Raw genomic sequence first — 16,949 nt, 5'->3', positions numbered from 1 at the left:
ATGAAAGTTCAAAGTTTGGTTTATGATAAGTTATTTGGGAGAAGGATAAATGTAAATGTATACAAGTACAGGAAAAGCAAGAATATATCTGTGCCAGCGATGGAAGAAAATCTAATTGCATCACTAAATAGTAATTTGTACACAGATTTGTTAATTTGTATAGATTCATACATGACTGTTTAATTCCTTTGCCCTCAAACAGGTTCTACGCCTGGCTCCAGATGATGGCTTTGCCAAAGTACACTATGGCTTCATCCTGAAGGCCGAAAACAAGATAGCAGAGAGCATACCTTATCTAAAGGTAGTTTTATTCCCGCATTTAACATAAATATTTTACCAAAAGAAAAAAAAAAAAGGAAAATCATAATATATATAATTTGTCAAGCTAGAAGCATTCTAATTGTAAATTACAATTAAAGCTGTACATCAGAGTTATATTGCTGTATCGCTGCCAATGAACGGGAACGAGTTTATACACTAAGATTCATCTTAAACATCAAATGCTGGTTTTATTAGTACACAGCTGTGAGTCTCAAATTGTTTTGAGCCTTGCAGTATGCTGCAAACTAAAGGTTCTTGAAAGATCAAAAGAGGGAAATTGTGTACGTCCGAGTGTTTGGAAGAAATACTATGAAACAAAATCTTAATTTACAATAACCAGCTTTCTATAATGCTTATGTACATTTATAGGATTTTGAAGTCAAGTGTTTGTCTTTGAATACATCTCTGTCTTGGAGTAACTGGGGGAGGAAGCCATGGGGTTTTGCAAACTGATAACATTTTTCAAGGGCTCTTCACTGAATACTGTATTCATTCAACCTAAGTTCATAGTTATCACGGTAGTTAAATTTTATGGCCAATTTCATAGGTTTTCTCTTGGATAGAATTGACAGACTATATACAGCAATAACCTGAGCTCTTTTAGAAGTCCCATTAAAGTTTCTTTTCTACTGTTCTATTATTGTTTTTTTAAGGAAGGACTGGAGTCTGGTGACCCTGGCACAGATGATGGACGATTTTACTTTCATTTGGGTGACGCCTTGCAGAGAATAGGAGACAAAGAGGTATATATTTAACATGGCCTTGCTTTAACATCTGGCAAATCCAGACAAAACTTTTGAGCATGGGCTCATAGAAAGAAACTTGAGTAGTCCATTTTAAGTAACAGTCCAGCATATGTGTGTAGAAGTCAAGATAAGCAATAGCAAAAGAAAAAAAAAAAAAAGCAAAGAGCAATTTGCATGATGATAGAATCTGTTAGCATTCCTTCTTTTGCACTTGAATGCATGTTCTCTCATAGCACTGATAACAGTATTCTATAAACTTTACCACTTTCCCAAAGTTACCATGAAATTACTGACCCATATATGATATCAGTGATTGTGTGTAGGGTCCTGTTTTGCTAATGCTGGACTGGACAAACTTGGCTGACTGACATGTCTGAGGATTGATGATTTTTCATTTTTTTCTTCTCAAAGTGTTTATACCTTCTGTGTAGTAGAAGAATATCCCCAGAATCAAGTGGATCATAAGCTTTTTCTATAAAATTTTGATTGATATGAATTTAATTGCTAATAAGTGTCATATTCTAGGCATACAAGTGGTATGAACTTGGATACCAAAGAGGTCACTTTGCGTCGGTCTGGCAGCGCTCTCTCTACAATGTCAAGGGACTGAAAGCTCAGCCATGGTGGACAGCAAGGGAAACAGGTTATACAGATCTGGTAAAGGTAAGGAAGTTTGTCTCTGTTTAATTTATTTATTTTTTTAATAATGACTGTAATCTAAGGGGTGAAGCAGAGCAAATGCTTGTCCCTGAGGTCTGGATTACCACCTGTGAATACCAGACACCAATCTCAGACGGAGTGGAAGATTTCACTAAGATATGATAAATTGAGCTTAGGTGTTTCAAAAATTGAGAAAGGGGATAGGATTACTGAAATCATTACTAAATCCAAAGTTTGCATGGTAGGCAACTGTAATATCTCAGTAACAGCAAATTTTGGCAATGGCTGGGACACACACATGAAATTTTTTGCTTAATCAGGAAAAGCTCTGTTCTTTGTCCCTTTTATAGTACTTGGTGTAGTCTTTGGCAGATTTTTAATTGCATGAGAGAAACAATTCACAGGGATGGATTTAGCAAGAGATAATGACGCAGAATTTTAGTTCTTAAAAGTTCTTTTTATTCAGAATGAAGCATATGGTTTGTTTATATTTGTAATAATAGTTTGTATTTTCAAAAGCTGTCTATTTTTGACATTACAGATCCCTAAGCAGGTCTTTTATAACTCCAAAAAAATTACAGCAGTAATGATTTTAGAAATTAGGAAGGAAGTACCCCTTTTGTGTATGTTTTGATTATTAGTGGTTTCAGTTGTAGAATCATTGAATGGGTTGATCATAAAGATCGTAAAGATCATGCATCTCTGACCCCCTTTCCATGGGCAGGGTTGCCACTCACTAGATCAGACTGTTCAGGTCCCCATCCAACCTGACCTCTAGGGATGGCATATCCATTATTTATACAGAAGAAATTTATTACCCCAGTACACAACTGTGCGAGAAGGTCATGGAATAGATCATCCTGGACAACATGCTTGATCATATGAGGAATGAGTGTGTGATCCAAGACAGCCAGCATGGCTTCACCAGGGGAAGGTCATGCTTGACCAATCTGGTGGCCTTCTATGATGGAGTGACAGCATTGCTGGACAAGGGGAAGGCGACCAATGTCATTTACCTGGACTTGAGCAAGGCCTTTGATGTGGGGGACCATCATCACCCCCACCGCATCCTTATCTCCAAATTGGAGGAATGGGGATCTGATGGGTGGGCCACTCGATGGATAAGAAACTGGTTGAAAGGACGCAGACAGAGGGTGGTCATCAATGGCTTTGTCCAGGTGAAGGCCAGTAACGAGCGGCGTCCCCCAGGGGTCTGTGTTGGGACCAGTACTCTTTAACATCTTTATCAATGACATCAGCGACGGAATCAAGTGCACCCTCAGCAAGTTTGCTGTCGACACCAAGCTGAGTGGTGCGGTTGACATGGTGGAAGGAAGGGATGCCATGCAGAGGGACCTCGAGAGGCTAGAAAGGTGGGCCTGGGTGAACCTGATGAGGTTCAACACTTCGAAGTGCAGAGTTTTGCACTTGGGCTGGAGGAATCCCAGGCATCCACACAGACTGGAAGGAGCGGTCCTTGAGAGCAGCCCTGCAGAGAAGGACCTGGGGGTCTTGATAGATGAAAAGCTTAACATGAACCTGCAGTGTGCTCTTGCAGCTCAGAAGGAAATGGTATCCTGGGCTCCATCAGCAGAGGGGTGGCCAGCAGGGACAGGGAGGTGATTGTCCCCCTCTACTCTGCTCTTGTGAGGCTCCATCTAGAATACTGCGTCCAAGTGTGGAGCCCCCAGTAGAAAAAAGACAGGGAGCTGTTGGAGAGGGTCCAGAGGAGAGCCACAAAGATGATCAGGGGACTGGAGCACCTCCCCTACGAAGACAGGCTGAGGGAGCTGGGCTTGTTCAACCTGGAGAAAAGAAGGCTGCGGGGTGACCTCATTGCAGCCTTTCAGTACCTGAAGGAAGACAACAAACAGGAGTGGAATCAACTCTTTGAAAGGGTAGACAACTGCAGGACAAGAGGAAATAGCTTTAAGTTGAGGGAGGGAAGATTTAGGTTGGATGTCAGGGGGAAATTCTTTACAGAGAGAGTGGTGAGGTGCTGGAACAGGCTGCCCAGAGAGGTTGTGGATGCCCCGTCCCTGGAGGTGTTCAAGGCCAGGTTGGATGGGGCCCTGCAGCCTGGTCTAGAATTAAATGGGAGGTTGTTATTTCCCCATTCCATACAGCTAAATCCAGTCAGCAGTTATTACTTACTGCTTCATCTCTGTATGTTCCTGTGTCACTTGTGCAGAATGCATGGGAAATGCTTTCAAGTCCAAAGAATATTAGTTGATATTGAGAATTGTTTTATGTAGGATGAAGCACTGGAAGGGTGGATGCACTCTTCCTATATTTTGACATTTGTTGTTACATGCAAACAGAATATTTTTGATATTCTGGTAGCTTAACTGTCCTAATGGAGAATTTATCCATGACCAGCCTACTACAACTAGCTGAGGCAGTGCTAAAGCCAGCTTCTCTGACATATTCTGACAGCTCTGTCTTTGTTCATTCCGTTAACTAACGCAGCTATAGTCAGTAACACGTTAGAGCACAGACCTTGCTTGATTTTGTTATAAAGGGTCACAAGGTTCCTTGGGATTATAGATGGAGATGTTTTTTGATGGTGACTTACTTTTTCCATGGAAAACCTGTAGAAAAAAGTTGTCTTTTTCAATACTCCCAGTTTAATAAATCTGCTGAGTGGTATACTGTTCACATAGTTATATGGGGACATGAGGTGAACTGTGCTAGTCTGGTCTAGTGTGGGTCTAGTTTAGAAGTAAAAGAAGAAAAAGCATTTCCAAAGGGCAGTATTCGTTGCTACTGTGTTAAATTACTTTCTTAGGATGACATCTTTTCATTTCTGGTGTTAACTTCCCTGCTGCTTGATTTGGAAAAAAAAAAAAGGAAAAAAAAAAAAGATGAAGTAAAAGCCTAGATAACTGATGTAGTCTTGATATTTAACCTTCTGATGAGTAAGGTTGAAGAAGACAATCTTGTATTTTATTTAATTCTCTATGAACTGCTAGCCAGGATGTCTAAGGAAGAAATGTTTTGTTTAGTTACTTAGAAGTTACTTCAACAAAGAAGGAGAGGTGTACAATGGTGGTAAATCCTACTTAGTGGTACCATGCTGGTTCAAAGCATCTCTCTAGCAGCTGCCCATTAATGCTTACTTTTGCTTTGTTATGTTATTTGTAATTTCTTTGAAAGAATAGGAAGGAGGACCTGATTTCTCAGAGAGCAGAAACTGTAAGCCTTTAAGTTAGGAAGTGCGTCAAGGGACTTGCGGAAATGTTTCTGATCCACAGCAGTTCAGGGCTTTGGATCTGGAGATTCAATACATTTATTGTTTGAGTTCAGCTAAAAGTAATTTTGTTTTTATATTCAAAAACTTACCCTCCTACCCTGAGGCAATTAGCTTTCCTTTCCAGATCTTACTTAGTTTTTTGCGTTATCTCTGTTGTCTTTTGTAGAATGTCAGTATAGCATTATTTTTCTGTTCTCGTAATCGGTGAGAATGATAAATAAAGAATTGCAGTGCTATTTATCTCAGACACTTTTCACCAGTAACACATGGGAAATGATCTAGGTAACTTTGTCCTTTCCTTATTTTGAGTCTTACGATTTTGTAAAGGACTACAAGGATGCTTTGCCAACAACGTACTACAGTGAACAGCTTATTGATTAGAGTGGATCTTGTATAGACAATTTTCACTGATTGCTTAGACTTTTATTAGTTAAAAGTCTCAAGTGCAGCAAGAAAAATACAGAAAGAATGAAAGTACTGGCAACAGCACATATCCATAGTATTTTCGGTAGAGAGACACCTAACAGGATTAGGTAGTCTGGCTAATATTATCTGGACACTCATATTTCATGATGAAAATTAACAGAAACATGTATTTAAAGTCTGGCTGGATGCTTAAGAGAGCTCTGTGTTGAAAAGAGCAAGATGATGCTTACGCATGCTGATGTTTAAGCACTGCAAGCAACTGAATGAGTGCAAGGAATTATTTTAGATGGCTTTAAAAACTGCCCCTTGACTGGAGGTCATCAGAATTCCCCAAACTGTGATTATTGTGAGTGCTTTCTTACTCTGTTTCAGTAACAAAGTGAAGGGGATTGGAGACTTACCATTATTTTACTTTATAGCCCCATGGATTAAAATGCACATGTGGTCAGTAGTTATGCCTCACATGGGGGGCACTAAACTCTTAATCTTTGTCTGTGGCATTTATGAGTATGCCTTGAAAAGTGCTTGATAGCACAGAATAAACATTTTTAATATAGTCACACATAAAAATAAAACAATATTAAGAAATCCCTGTTTAAATATTGTAATTTCTTTGCCAATAAAATCTATGCTATTGCCAGATGTAAAGCAACTGTAAAGTTCCATTATTGTTAGGAACTGTATTTAAAAAGCCATATGGAGGTTTATGGGAATCAGCTGGTAAGAAACAAGTACATATGCTCCAAATGCTGTTCACCACCTGATTCTTCACTTGAAAGGAAAATATTGCACCTAAATATAATATGAATCTTGCAACCTGAGGCTTGTTTCCTCACATATTATAGAGCACATAAATATATTTTTTTCTGTAGATACTAGCTCTTGGATCAGTAGCCTGAAACACAAGTCCTCAACTTAGCTACTGTGTTTTAATAGTTTCATGCATTTGCAGAATCACAGAGTTGCAGGATTTGGAAGAAATCTCATGAGACCATTGAGTGCAACCCCCTGCTAGAGCAGGTACCCTACAATAGGTCGCACGGATAGGCATCTAGACAGGATTGAATATCTCCATAGAAGAAGACTCCACAATGTCTCTGAGCAGCCTGTTCCTGTGCTCTGTCACCCTTACTGCAAAGAAGTTCTGCATGTTAATATGGAACTTCGTATGTTGAAGTTTTAGGCTGTTGCTCCTTGTCCTATCACTGTGCACAACCAAGAAGAGCCTCACCTCATCCATTTGTTCCTGCCATTCAGTGTATGCCTAAGAGTCTGTAACACCAAGGAGATCAGGGCTGAGATGTGTTTGGACTCCTGTAACCTTCCCTTCCACCTAGGACTTGTGAATTACTCGTACTAAAGCATTATCAGTTTGTTTTATAGATGAGGGTCCAATTTCTCAAGAATACAGAAAGACTATTGATTTCAGTGGCAGTTACATCTGAAACCATTGAGGAGTTGGCTCAAAATCAATGATAAGTATTCAAATCACTTGTATGCAAAAGTGCTAGGGAAGGAGTTTTAAAGACAAGGACAGTCGCAGAACTTTGCAGGCTGACTTTCAACTGGTCACTTGTGAACAATTGACAGTGACAAACCTGCCATTAAGGATGACAACTTGAACTACCAGTGCTCTTCATGCACCTTTTGAATCTGCGTGGGTGAAAACTCCTTACATTTTTCCAGGCAAAAGATTAAGTGTCTGAGGAAACAGGGATGTGTTTGTATTATCTTTCAAAGTTTTCCAGTTTTGTTTATCTGTATTGCTATATAAATGCAAGCTTTTCATTTGTCTCTTTTCTCCAGCCTGTACAAAATCAAGTATTCAAGCTAGCATTTCCTCCTGTAGAAATGGTAGCATTGAATCACTGACTACTTGGAATTTTTTAATCTATTTTATATCCTATATTTCAGAAAAATCAGTTTTACAAAGATATTCTTGAGAACATTTCTTCTTAATGTTAGCCACTGAAGGAGAGTTACGGAAATCCATCAGTGGGAGAGAATAGGATGACTGCAGCAGGAAAATGAATGTTTTTTACTTTTATTGATGGATTAGAGAATGCAGTTTGCTAGAGGAGGAAAAAAAAAAGAGAGAGAAAACAGTAATAAGAGAAGTGCTAATTTTCATAGACCTTAACAGGCCTAAAAAGACTGTAGTGAGAGGTAGTCTGTGTATTACAGACAGCATGTTCCAGCCGTAACTTTGACACTGAAAATGTCTTACAGAAGTGCTTTGTTCAGGAGCAGAAAGACAAAATGAAAACTATTCACCCAAAATAAGGTTTAGCAAGTAAAGTAAGAAGCTGGGAAATGAAAGTCATGTCATTATTATCTAGATCCATTGTCAAGCTGTGAGTTTCTCAGTTTTGTTACTGTAGCATTAAATGGACTTAGTACTGGCAGAATGCAAGGTTTGCTAATCTGCCTGATTTTCACAAATAGAATGTCCTAAGGCAGCAGAGAAGAGCAGACATGTTAATTCTACAATCTTGTGGGTTTGGTGTGTATAAAGTACAAGGTAGCTTACACGTTGTATCCATAAATTGTCATCTGACATTTCAAGTTGTATTTGATCATTTTCAATAGCATCACAATGTGTAAGTGCATCTTTGCAGACCTTTTTGAAGGTTTAAATCACAGCTGTCAACCGAAGTAGCTTGTTTGCATTTGTCCTCTTTGAACTGAGATGTTCTGTCAGTGCTTGGAGTTTCAGTTTACACAGTGGTTTTCCAGTTGCAAGAGCACTTCTGGGTAATCTGTGCTATGTTTGAGAAGACCAGTACTCTTTTTAGCTTGCAATATAAAGTCATCAGTTAAAGTGCCCTTTGGCTAACCAGAGCAAGTAAAGTCAGGCTTTCACTGCAAAGAGTCTGGGGACCATTGAAATTGTTAATATGAGTATAATTGAATCTGAAGAATGCTGTGTAAATTGTTCCTGCCTTAGCGTGACAGAAGGAAATAGGTATGTATAAGGAAAATTGATAATAATGATGAATACTTGTGTGTGTGTGCTTTTTTAATTAGAAAGTTAATAATGGAAACAACAACAAAAAAAAAAAGTGAAATGCAGTAAGTTCTCAGTGCAGTAACATGGCTTTCATAACAGTCCTTAGAAAAAAACTGGAAGCTCATTCGAGATGAGGGGCTTGATGTGATGGATAAAAAAAGAAGCCTCTTCTTGCCTGAAGATGAGAATCTACGAGAAAAAGGAGACTGGAGTCAGTTTACTTTATGGCAACAAGGTAAAACATTCTGTATTTCTTTTCCCAGTTTTACTTTCTCAGATTAATGTAGTATAAAAAGGAGTTTTTCCTGAATGTTTTGTTTTGTTTTGTTTTTTAAATCGTTGAACCTGTTCTTTAAGTCTGCAGGGGAGGGGAGGTAACAGAATACTGTCTGAGACCCCATTGACAGCGAACAAGAATTCTTATTGCCCACAGGCTCCTCTAACAATCCATTCAGGGTGACACTCACCTTGTGGCAGGGCTGCCAGAATTTTGCATGTTAATGCATAGTAGAGATCATTCTGAAGGAGGACAGGAAAGCAGAAGACATATCCTCAATGTTTTATTGCCCTGTAGGTGAGGTCCGTTGTTCAGAAATGGTATGGGCAAAGGAATCTGAGCTCTAAAAAACCTGTTTGTCACTGTCCTGTGGAAAGTTTAATTACAGGGATGACCTGAATTTCTTAAAAGACTCTACATGTCAAAGAGTCCTGTAAGATAAACTATTAATGGCCAAAGTCTATCAAAATAGTTGGTGAAATGATACAGTATCGTTGGCATTATTTGTCTTTTTAACAATTATACTTTAATGATGTACTTAATCGCTAATAAAAATATAACCACACTTTCAGAATCACGTTTGAATAGGTAGAAAGCCTACTCTTTTCAAATAATTTAAAAGCAAAGAAATGGCAGTCTGCTCTGATGTTACAACATGTAAGCTGGCATTTCTGTTTCATAATTTGAGAAATGTGATTATGAATACTTACTGATTTTGGTGTCAGCTCTCTAGCAGCTTTGTTGCTGTTCTGCAAAGTAGAAAACAAGGGACTGTTTGTTCATTGCATTTATTAGTGCTACATCACTTATTTTCACTAGGAAGAAAAAATGAGAATGCTTGTAAAGGTGTTCCAAAAACGTGTGCTTTATTGGAAAGATTCCCAGAAGCTACGGGCTGCCGAAGAGGACAGGTACCTGGCAAACTTCTTTGTTTTTGCAAATCCCTAAGGCTGGGTGCAGGTGATGCTGAGGAATGTGTATAGGAGGACACATGAACTTGGTGTATTTAGCGATGCCACAGACACACAACAAAGTCAATACTGTAAATACCTTCAGCAAATACAAGGTAAAATATATTAGCTAAAGGTTTCTCATGGAATTTTTAGTTGAACCAGTTTTTCTTGTGATCATAAGGAGTTCGTGTTGGGTAAGTAGTTTACTGTGGGTCAATTGGTGGTAATAAATTACTAAACTTAGTCTTACGTGATCTATTGTGACACACAGCTAACCCTGCTTTGAGCAGTTGGTCAGGCTAGATACTTTCTAACCCAAGTTTGCCAGGCCAAACAGTGCCACTGTCACATAAAGGAAGAAACTTTACATCCATGGGCTGTGTCCTTGGGTGTCAACAAAATCAGTTTCATTTACGCGATCTATGCTGATTACTCTGCTACAAATTAACCTCATTAAATGATGCAGAAGATCTCTATGCTAGGGATCAAATATACATATGCCACTGAATGACCCAACAGTGATAACAACTGATTCTGTAGATCAGAATTTTTTTTTCCAAAGAAATTATTAAGCCTGAAAGCTTTAGCAAGCAAAACGAAGGATACTGAAGTTGAAAAACACAGTGCATAATCCTGAGTCTTTTGTGTAAGTGTCCATTTCTTTCATTAGACTTCCTTTTGTGCAGAAGAACACTGAATGGCCAGTGTTATGACAGTGAATAAGGCTGTTGTTTCATTCGTTTGTTACAGAAGCTGGTTGAAGTGAATGTAAGTGATGAAAGAAATCATTACAGTGTGGCAAATCCCAAGAAAACTGCGTTCTGTGGCATCCACAACTGAAAACAAATCTATCCCAGATTGCAAAAAGCTACTTTTGTGTTCATCATTTTTGGCACCCCAGTACCCCAGTAAAACTCCTCAGAGTTTTAGTCTTCAACCACAGTATAACCCGTCTGTAGTTCAGGAATATTTGATGATGTACATGTAATTCTTGAGTGCAGCACGTGTGTGTTTATGTATTTGTATATGTATATGTATATGTATATGTATATGTATATGTATATACACAGACGTATCTAAACAGATATGTGGAGGCAAATTGCATACATGACAGTAATAATTCCACAATGCAAGTATTTCTAGCATTATAGAAGTATTTCTGTGGGATATCAGTAATTTCCCTCCATAGCCAGTAGTAGCAGTTATTTGAGTTTCTTCAGAGACTGACAGGGTAAACAAGCTAATGTATCTCACTGTAGCAGAGGCAGTGTAATGGAGCATCTGTGTGTGCCACGGCCACTGGAGCTTATTGCTTGCTGTCGTAAGACATCTCTGGTAAGACCAAACCTCAGATGTTGGGAACAGCTAAGGCATTAGGCATACATTCTTTTATGCTTCTTTTGTTGTAACTGGAAAGTTGGGAATATCTTAAAAATAACAGGATTTCACAAAGCTACCCTGTCCTACCCTGAAAAGGTGCTCCACCACTGCATAATATTCATCCTTTTCATTAGGCCCTTGTAGAATCACAATGATAATATCCCTGCTGAGCCGCCTTTTCTCCAGACTGAGCATTCCCATCTCTCTCAGCCTTCCCTTACATTTCAGAGGCCATTGTTTATCTTTGTGACCCTTCACCAGACTTACTCAATGTATATATGTTTATCTTGGAGTGAGTAGCCATCTGGACCCATCACTGAGAGTGCTTGAGAGTAAGGGTCACCTCCCTCAACCTGTTTGCAAGGCTCTGCCAAAGGCAGCCCAGGAGGCTCGTGGCCTTCTCTTCTACAAGAACACATTGTTTTAAGCTGTTGTTTACAAAGACCCTGAGTTCTTTTTTTCTGTGAAGTTGTTTTCCAGACAGTTGTTCTATGGCTTGTAGTGATGCATACAGTTATTTCTCTCCAGTGCAGGACTTTTCATTTCTTTGTTGAACTTCATGAGGTTTGTGTTTCTTCCAATCTCCAACTTGTCAAAACCCTTATGAATGACAGCAAAAAAAAACCTGATGTACCAGCCTTTTCTCCTCGATATTCTATCCTTGACAAGAGATGTACTTTCCTTTCATCCAGGACATTAGTGAAGCATAAACAGTGTTGGACCCAATACTGAACCCTGGGGTATATCTCTGGTGAGCTGTGGGTGTTGTGCTTTGATCACAGCTCCTTGAGCCTGTCTGAACTGTCAGTTTTCAGCCTCCTTCACTGTCAGTTTACCTATTTTCCACTTCATCAGTTTGTCAATGAGGATGTTACTGGCAGACAGTGTCAAAAGCCTTACAAAAGTTGAGCTAAACAATACCCACCAATCTCCCCTCATCCATCAAGCTAGACATCTCACTGTAGAAAGCTGGTTAAGCATGATTTCCACTTCGTAAATCCATGCTGACTGCCCCAACCACCTTTTCCTTCATGTGTTTGAAAATGGCTTCCAGGATTACTTGCTCCATCTGTAAGATGAAACTGACTGTAGTTCCTCAGATCCTCCTTGTTGCCCACAGTAATGACATGAATATTTGCTTTCTTACAGTCCCTAGGAACCTTCCCAGCCATAGCCTTTCAGAGATTGAGGGTGACCTTTTGACATGATCAGCCAGCTCCTTCAGTACTCCTGATTAAAACCTGCTAGGGTCTATGCAATGATTTTTTGAGTTTGTTTACTGTTTCTTAACATGAGGGTAAGTCTTTGCACCAGTCTTCTCCACTGTTCTCAGGTGCCTGGAATTCCTGTAGGTCAATCTTATCAGTAAAGACTGAGGCAAAAAAGGCATCTAGTGCCTTAGCCTTTTCCATGGGCTTTGTCATCAGATCTCCTGCCACATTCAGCCATGGGCCTTTGTTTTTCCTATACTTCCTTTTATTGCTGATGAACCTGTTGAAATCTTTAATGATGCCCTTCAATTTAATCTCTAGATCTCACCAGATGAGCCTTGACTTTCTTTCATCTCTGCATACTCTATGTTCTTCTGGAGTAACCTCACCCTTCTTTTTTCTCTTGTATGCTTCTTTATTTCAGCTTTTCAGTATCTCTGTGCTTCTTAACTGTAGGGATAGACTGTTCTTGAGCTTGGAGGACGTGATCCTTAAAAATAAACCAAATTACCTAGACTTCTCTCCAGTATTGTGTCTTTTGATATTTTTCCTAGCAGATCCCTGAATAAATCAGTCTACTCTCCCGAAGCTGTGGGTAGTACTCCAGCTTTTTGCCTGTCTCCCTATCCCCATGACCCTAAACTCCATCACATAACCATCTCAGCTTCAGCTAAGACTTTCAGTAGCCTTCACAATCCCATCGTTATCTGAGAGTGACTACCAGCCAGTCACTCTGGCCAATGCATGTCTTGTGCCTCCTGTAGACTGTCCTTTTAGATGTTAAGTGTGTCTGCAGGTCTTACATTGGATATAGGATGTTTTTCTACTGGCACACAAGAGATAATTCATGTCAGCCCACAACAAAATGAAAAATATACATGCACACCACAGTATTGAACACCTTCAGGAAGTGGGAATACACAAGTATTGCTAAGACTAACAGAAGGTGATATCATCATGGAAGAGATGTAATGAAGTCCTGAACTCAAAGCAGTATGGTTGTGAAAATGACCTTACTGAAGGCTTCTCTCTCTTCTTGCAGATCAAATATTCTGTCATGCTTCCAGGAACTCATGTTTGGCCCCACACAGGACCCACCAATTGTCGGCTAAGGATGCATCTGGGCTTAGTGATACCTAAAGAAGGCTGCAGAATTCGATGTGCCCAGGAAAACAGGTATTGTCTGGGATTTTTGGTTCGTTGGCTGTTTTTGTTGTTATTAATTTTCCTCTACCATCCTTAGCCCTGAAAAGATATGTGGTAATGTGTCTAATGGAAAGGAAAAAAAAACAAAAGAGGATGTTTTACTAATCAGGAGGTGCTATGTATTTCTTTAAGCAGGCAACTTGCACCCTCGCTCTTGGTATAAACATATCCATGTCAGTTGTCAAACAAACAATGCCAGAAGAATCTTTAGAGACATAGCTGCTCTTTCTGTGTTAGTGTGGGGAAAAAATGTTTTTTCGTCCATGAAATCTGTGTTTACTTTTACAATGCCAATCTAACATACTTGCCAAAAGAGTTGTTCTATCTGATCTATTTTTTGTGTTTTTGTTATTTTGTTTTTGTTTGTTTGTTTTTTAATTTTGACTTTGAATTCAATGCTGTTTACTTACAGAGCAGCAGCTATTGCTGTTCTCACCACTGTAACCAAATACTATTGTATGTCTGCAGAAACCTTATTCCTAGCATTCATTCTAATTCAAGATAATTCAGTTAGAAAATATTCCAGTCCAATTTTTATGTGACACTATATTTTCCTTTGTTTAAAGATAATAACTATATTGCTTTTCACAGGCTTAACTTGCAGAACTAGGTGGACTTCTAATAATGCTTCGTATCTCAATATATTTATTTGGAATAGTGAATATTTTGTCTATAGCATCTGAGTGCAACAAGTGTTGACTTTGAATTCTTTCTGTGGTACTACTGTAGAGTAATATTTGATATGATGAAATGAAGCACCACTCCTGTTTGCATGACTGCAATATGTGGCAAAGATTTTTTTCCAGAACATCTGAAAATAACTACAACAAGAAATTTTTATAATTTTTGTAGATGCAATTATGCAACTGTTAAAAATGTTACTGCAGATGTGTTAGGGCTCCTGCCAACATAACACTGACTGTGTCAGACTGTTAAACTATAAAACCTACACTGCCTAGGTTGTGACAAATATGCTTGTTTCCATCATTTCAATCCAATATCCAAAACAAGTTTAAGATAGACATTGGGATGAAGGTAGAGATACCTAATAGGCTAATGGATTAACAGGAAAACATGAATTCTTTTAACTGTGGGACATTATTGTGAGTTCAGATCTACAGTGACTGGAAGGCATTATCACAGGTAGCTATTCTGTGCCTGTGTAAACAAGGTGGTGGTTTTGATTCCCTTCCAAGGTAGCAGGTGTCCACAACTCATCTCCCGTTATTGTAGCTGACCACTCTTCTTTGCCTTAATCTGAACAGAAGAGATAGTGGTGTGGAAAATGAACTTAACTACCCCCCTTGGTTCCCCAACATCAGGATGTGTCAGAGCAGAGCGGAGAAATGTCTGTTGTTGCTGGTGTGCTGCGGTCAGAGCATTTCACTCAGTATCTAGGCTTCTGAACTAGGTTCATTTTTATGCATCCAACTCGCTCATTTGAAATGTAGCACTCATATTCAAGAGGTGACCACAGCCTGTGTTGGAATGTGTTAACTTCAGTTGATTTTTGGCAAGAGCTATACATTCGAAGAGAGGGTTTTCATTTAAAGTGTGTCCAGTAATGGCCATGAAAAGCTGCTTTTATATTCCCTTTCTCACAGAAGCTGATAGAGATGAACTGCCATGGAAAGAAATTACGTCAGGAAGAAATTGTATCTTTAGCATTTTCATTTTCTCCTCTCCTAGTGGATCAGAACATTAGGAAGCTGGTGGTTTCAAACAGGAGAGCTGGCACAAGTATGAAGGTTTGACAGGGCTTTGATGCCATCCTTCTTTGGATTCCTGTCCCACTGCTGCATGCACAATATAGAAAATGTTGTACCTGTTAGCTCTGTGTCACCCAGCGTGTGTTTAGAGGGACAGTGCTACTATGCAGCTCATTCTTTGATGGACAGGCAACTCAGCTCTATCTAGTACTGTGATTTTCTCTGTTACCTGCAGGAGAATCTTTTGATTGCTACCAGGAGCTTGTGCACCTCATTGTTATTCAGCACAGCTGTAGTAATTTGAGGTCATTGGGGCATTTTCAAGTCTGAAGGGAAGCCTAGGGTACAGTGTACAGAAATGGTAGGTAAATATCTAGCTATCAGAAATCAAACATCTGTCAGATGTGGTAATCGTGTTTTGAAACAAATATGCAGAATTACTGCCTTAAGCAGAAGTCAGTCCAAAATCTCACGTGTGACAGGTGACATAAGAGCTGAGCAGGTGATATAAAACTACTTCAAAGTGGCTTAGCACCACGCCAGAGTAATATTGTCCTTGTGGTTCCACTGTGAAGTGTTTCTGATACCATGAAGACATCTGGAAAATACTTATTTGCATACTAATGGTGAGTTTTGTAATCTATGCAAAAAGGGCTAATAGTTCTGTCAACTTTATGACTTCTTTGTTATGCAAAACAGCTCATCCCAGATGGATACAGTTTGTAACCTCTGAAGCTATTTCATCTGGATACTTGGAGTTTCTGTTGTCTTTAACGAGGCTTACACTTTCAGGATATTTAGCGCAGTGCTGTTTGGACTTTCTTTAATCAAAAATAAACATAAAAAAAATCAAAATAACAACAACCCCACAGTTCTTTACCACATAAAAACATTGAGTTGAGTAATACCAATGTAATTCTAGTGCAGTAGCAGAGAATCAGAGATGATATGACAATATGACATAAAACATTTTTCCTATTGGATAACATTTTCCTAACATTTCCTATTGGATAGCTGACTCAGTAGCAGAAAAAAATACATGATCATACTTAAAACCTGCAGGAGATAATTATGTGGGCCTTCAATGTTCGTGTGCAAGGCAGTATGAATTTTTCAGTGTTATGCTGGTTGCCCTCTGTTGCTTAATATGTGTTTAAATTATCGTTTCAACTGAGATAATCCTATTTCAATTTCCACTTCCCTTCAGATCATTAGAGGACAACCCCATAAATGTTGATAGCTAAGTTTTGCTTTTGTTGACTTAAATGCTCAAAAATACCTAGATGACTTAGGAATCCAAATATCATTTTTCACATATTACTTTTTTTTTAACAGAAAGTTGTTTTCTATTTGAGTGAACATAGTTGAATGAGCTAAGCAATTTATTTCCATCTTTGATGACAAGATCTTTGCTTCTTTATCATCACTACTGCTTACAGTTTCTAATTTCCTTTAGGGACAACAATGCTCAGGAACTGCTTTTCTTGTTGAAATACTTGATTATACATTCATAGTAGGATGGCGTTAGGAGGTAACATTGGTTGTTACTGATTTGACTGACTGTTATATCCCTTCAGATGAGACTCAATGAATAATCAAACAAATGCTTCTGTCTTTCTGCGATGTAAAATAAATTTGCTTTGCTTGTACCACTGCCTAACTTCATGATAGGCAAGCTATGTAATACACAACTGCCTACTTGTATCTAAGTGGAGTAGGCAAGACTGTGATCTGAAGGGCAGTGACAGTGTGATGACATTATCTCTAATGTTCTCTGCTCAGATGCTGATTTTTGCA

General features: G+C 38.9%; 1 protein-coding gene across 6 annotated transcripts in view; it reads left to right on the top strand.

The window, feature by feature from the left end:
- Positions 1-16,949, top strand: part of ASPH (aspartate beta-hydroxylase) — a 107,103-nt gene that overhangs the window by 84,792 nt on the left and 5,362 nt on the right. For all 6 annotated transcript variants that reach the window (XM_042869440.1, XM_042869439.1, XM_042869436.1 and 3 more), the window contains 6 exons: positions 203-301; positions 975-1,064; positions 1,593-1,730; positions 8,516-8,651; positions 9,513-9,604; positions 13,280-13,413. In XM_042869440.1, the coding sequence (XP_042725374.1) occupies positions 203-301; positions 975-1,064; positions 1,593-1,730; positions 8,516-8,651; positions 9,513-9,604; positions 13,280-13,413 (689 nt within the window). The remainder of the gene's footprint in view (positions 1-202; positions 302-974; positions 1,065-1,592; positions 1,731-8,515; positions 8,652-9,512; positions 9,605-13,279; positions 13,414-16,949) is intronic.

This window comes from Lagopus leucura, unplaced genomic scaffold (genome assembly GCF_019238085.1).
Source record: "Lagopus leucura isolate 7727_CA_CO unplaced genomic scaffold, USGS_WTPT01 Super-Scaffold_100002, whole genome shotgun sequence".
NCBI classification, from domain to species: Eukaryota; Metazoa; Chordata; class Aves; order Galliformes; family Phasianidae; genus Lagopus; species Lagopus leucura.
Note: the sequence above shows the minus strand (reverse complement) of the source record. Positions and strands in the feature narration are given on the sequence as shown.